Genomic DNA, 2,955 nt, shown 5'->3' on the forward strand with positions numbered 1-2,955 from the left:
CACAGCCCAAGTGCCCAGCCTTGTATAAGATGAAAAACCAATGGCTCGAAAAGAAAAGCAAGAACCGCCGCCCTCGGTTACTGCCTAACCCACATGTTACCTAGACCTCAACACTTGAGACTGTCAGACTGCAGGCCGGTCACACTCCTCATCGCCTTACCTTGCTAGCCCCCCTATAAATACCGAGCTCCCCTACAATGCAAAGCAAACCACATTCTCCTTCCCCCCTTCCATCGATCGATCGATCCATCACGATGGAAACCAGCTCCGATTCCCTTAAACCCTTGGGCCCCAAGGGCGCCGGGCTGGCTGAAGCTGGCGACGGCGGCACCATGTTGAAAGCGTCGACGGCGCCTAACAAGCCTCCGCGGCCGGTGGCTTCCCGGTTCGCGATGCTGACGCGGTTCCACGCCGGATACTTCCGCATCAGCCTGGCGCTGAGCGGGCAGGCGCTGCTGTGGCGCACACTGAGCGACAGGTCCACGGACCCGAGCGCGCTGCATCCCTTGGTGCAGTCCCTGCCGTCGGCGGCGTTCGTGCTGCTCTGGTCGCTGGCGCTGCTCACCCTGTTCGCGCTGTGCGTGCTCTACGTGGCGCGCTGCGTGGTCCGGCTCCCCGCCGTGCGCGCCGAGTTCCGGCACCACGTCGGCATGAACTACCTGTTCGCGCCCTGGATCTCGTGGCTGCTGCTGCTGCAGGCCACGCCGTTCCTGCGCCCGGACGCGCCGTCCTACCACATGCTGTGGTGGGCCTTCTCGCTGCCCATCCTTGTCCTGGACGTCAAGGTCTACGGCCAGTGGTTCACGCGCGGCAGGAAGTTCCTGTCCATGGTGGCCAACCCGGCCAGCCACATGACGGTGATCGCGAACCTGATGACGGCGAGGGCGGCGGCGAAGATGGGGTGGCACGAGGGCGCCGTGGCCATGTTCGCCGTCGGCGCCGCACACTACCTCGTGCTGTTCGTCACGCTGTACCAGAGGTTCCTCGGCTCCGACTCGCTGCCGGCCATGCTCCGCCCGGTCTTCTTTCTCTTCTTCGCCGCTCCGAGCATGGCGTCCCTCGCCTGGTGCTCCATATCCATGTCCTTCGACACCGGCTGCAAGATGCTCTTCTTCCTCTCCATGTTCCTCTTCGCCTCCCTGGTAATTACGACTAGATCACCTAACATTACGTTATTATTACTGTACCTTTCCTTTCGATCCTCCGGTAAACTCAGCCGCAAGTCTAGAGACGAGTCTATACGAATGAGGTAGTGTTACAAAGACGCGGGAGAAAAAAATGGAAGGAGAGTGCACATCGAGCGTTCCATGCATCCTGTGGGGGACTTTTCTCAGCGTCTCTCCATCCATCGCTTTTGCTTTTGTTAGTACTCCCTTACTAATCGCAAAAATGAATGTATCTATATATATTTTAGTTATAGATATATTCATTTTCGAGACAAATATTCCGAACGGAGGGAGTAATTGGTTGGGTAAAATAAAGGCATATATACTCTAGTTTTTATTAGAGTTTGAGATTGCTAGCCAGGGCCTGCCGCATGTTGTCCGGAAAAAAAGCTCCAACTAGGATCGTGTAGGTCTACAGGACGCCACTAGCTGCCACGCGAACTGCAAACTCGATCGTCTCCTTTTATCTGTACCTCTGTATAATAGGATATATTTCAATGAGCAAAAATAAAATAAAATAAAACCTAGGTTGAGTTGCATGGCCACTCACATCACCAAGCCCCCAATAGATCATACTGGATCACATCAAAGATCATATAGTGCCTACGGACGCATTGCCAACTAATCATGCTATAGCTTGTTAATAACATCTTCTTCTCGTAAAATAATTATTTTAAGAGAGAGAGAGACGTAAACATTTTTGTTGTTGTGTCGCATGCAGGTGTCCCGGCCGACGCTGTTCAAGCGGGCGATGCGGCGGTTCAGCGTGGCGTGGTGGGCCTACTCGTTCCCGTTGACGTTGCTGGCGCTGGCGTCGGCGGAGTACGCGCAGGAGGTGAGGGAGCCGGCGGCGAGCGTGCTGATGCTCGCGCTCGCCGTGCTCTCCGTCCTCGTCACCCTCGCGCTCATGGTCTTCACCGCGCTCCGGCCCAACGACCTGCTGCCGCACGACGACCCCTTCTTCGCCGCCACGCTGCCCGCGCGCTAGCTATGTTAGCATGCATGTGCAGACACGCGGATTCTGGTAGCCCGATCATGACGTGCCAGCCCGTTTCATCAGACGTGTACAGATGCACTTTGTACGTACAGCAGGATCGGGACGTACGGCGGTAGACGTCGTCTATACGATGCGTGTGTTGCATATATCTGTGTCAGTGTGTGCGCGTGTACATGTAATGTACGTAATGCCAGTTAGGGGTGGAGACGTGCACGTGGTGTAACGGTATGATTCTTTTTCGCTGTCACGTACCCTGGGGAATCGGGATGATGCCGATCGGGAGTCCCAGGTTCTGAGCGTACGAAATGTGCTTATCCGGTGCGAGGAAAGCTGGACGATCGAGATGCTTGAAACTAATCTCTTGTCCTGTAGTATCTCAGTTCTCAAGCGGTGGTCCTCACGTGGGTAGCTACTTGAGAAGGGGACTGATCGACTTGATAGTCTTAGGACAGCTCATGTGCTTGGTTGATCGTTCATTTGTGTCTCCAAAGTGAGGAGACTCTAGTGAGAGCATTGCCACCCGCTCGCCCCACTCCCGTGTTGCCTCTATTTGGCGACACGGGGACAACTCCCGTGCCGCGACTTCCCACCCCCTCCTTTTCTTCTCCTCGCCGCCGCCTGAGGAGCCTGAACGGGCTTCGGGCGGGAGGGAGGGGGGAGGGGGGGTCTCTTTGGAAGGCGGCGTATGGATCTTGACAATCCGTCGAGTTTCGACAGGCCCGATGCTGGTTTGGCGGGGACGGCCACGGATTCAGTGGACAGGAAGGGGGGGTCTCTTTGGAAGGCGCGCGT

At 56.3% G+C, this 2,955-nt stretch overlaps 1 protein-coding gene across 1 annotated transcript; it reads left to right on the top strand.

Annotated features, from left to right (window-relative positions):
* The first annotated feature begins 222 nt into the window (after positions 1 to 222).
* Positions 223 to 2,405, top strand: LOC119267785 (S-type anion channel SLAH1-like). Its single transcript, XM_037549223.1, has 2 exons — positions 223 to 1,142; positions 1,888 to 2,405. The coding sequence occupies exons 1-2, from the start codon at positions 255 to 257 to the stop codon at positions 2,152 to 2,154; spliced, it is 1,155 nt and encodes a 384-aa protein (XP_037405120.1). The 5' UTR covers positions 223 to 254; the 3' UTR covers positions 2,155 to 2,405.
* The last annotated feature ends 550 nt before the right edge of the window (positions 2,406 to 2,955 follow it).

The sequence above is a fragment of the Triticum dicoccoides genome, chromosome 3A, assembly GCF_002162155.2.
Source record: "Triticum dicoccoides isolate Atlit2015 ecotype Zavitan chromosome 3A, WEW_v2.0, whole genome shotgun sequence".
Taxonomy (NCBI): Eukaryota; Viridiplantae; Streptophyta; class Magnoliopsida; order Poales; family Poaceae; genus Triticum; species Triticum dicoccoides.

Bases quoted from the DNA above. Each gene is read 5' to 3' on its own strand.
- LOC119267785 (XM_037549223.1), top strand. From the start codon at position 255: ATGGAAACCAGCTCCGATTCCCTTAAACCCTTGGGCCCCAAGGGCGCC. The intron at 1,143-1,887 runs GTAATTACGACT...TGTCGCATGCAG, and splicing joins TGTTCCTCTTCGCCTCCCTG to GTGTCCCGGCCGACGCTGTT.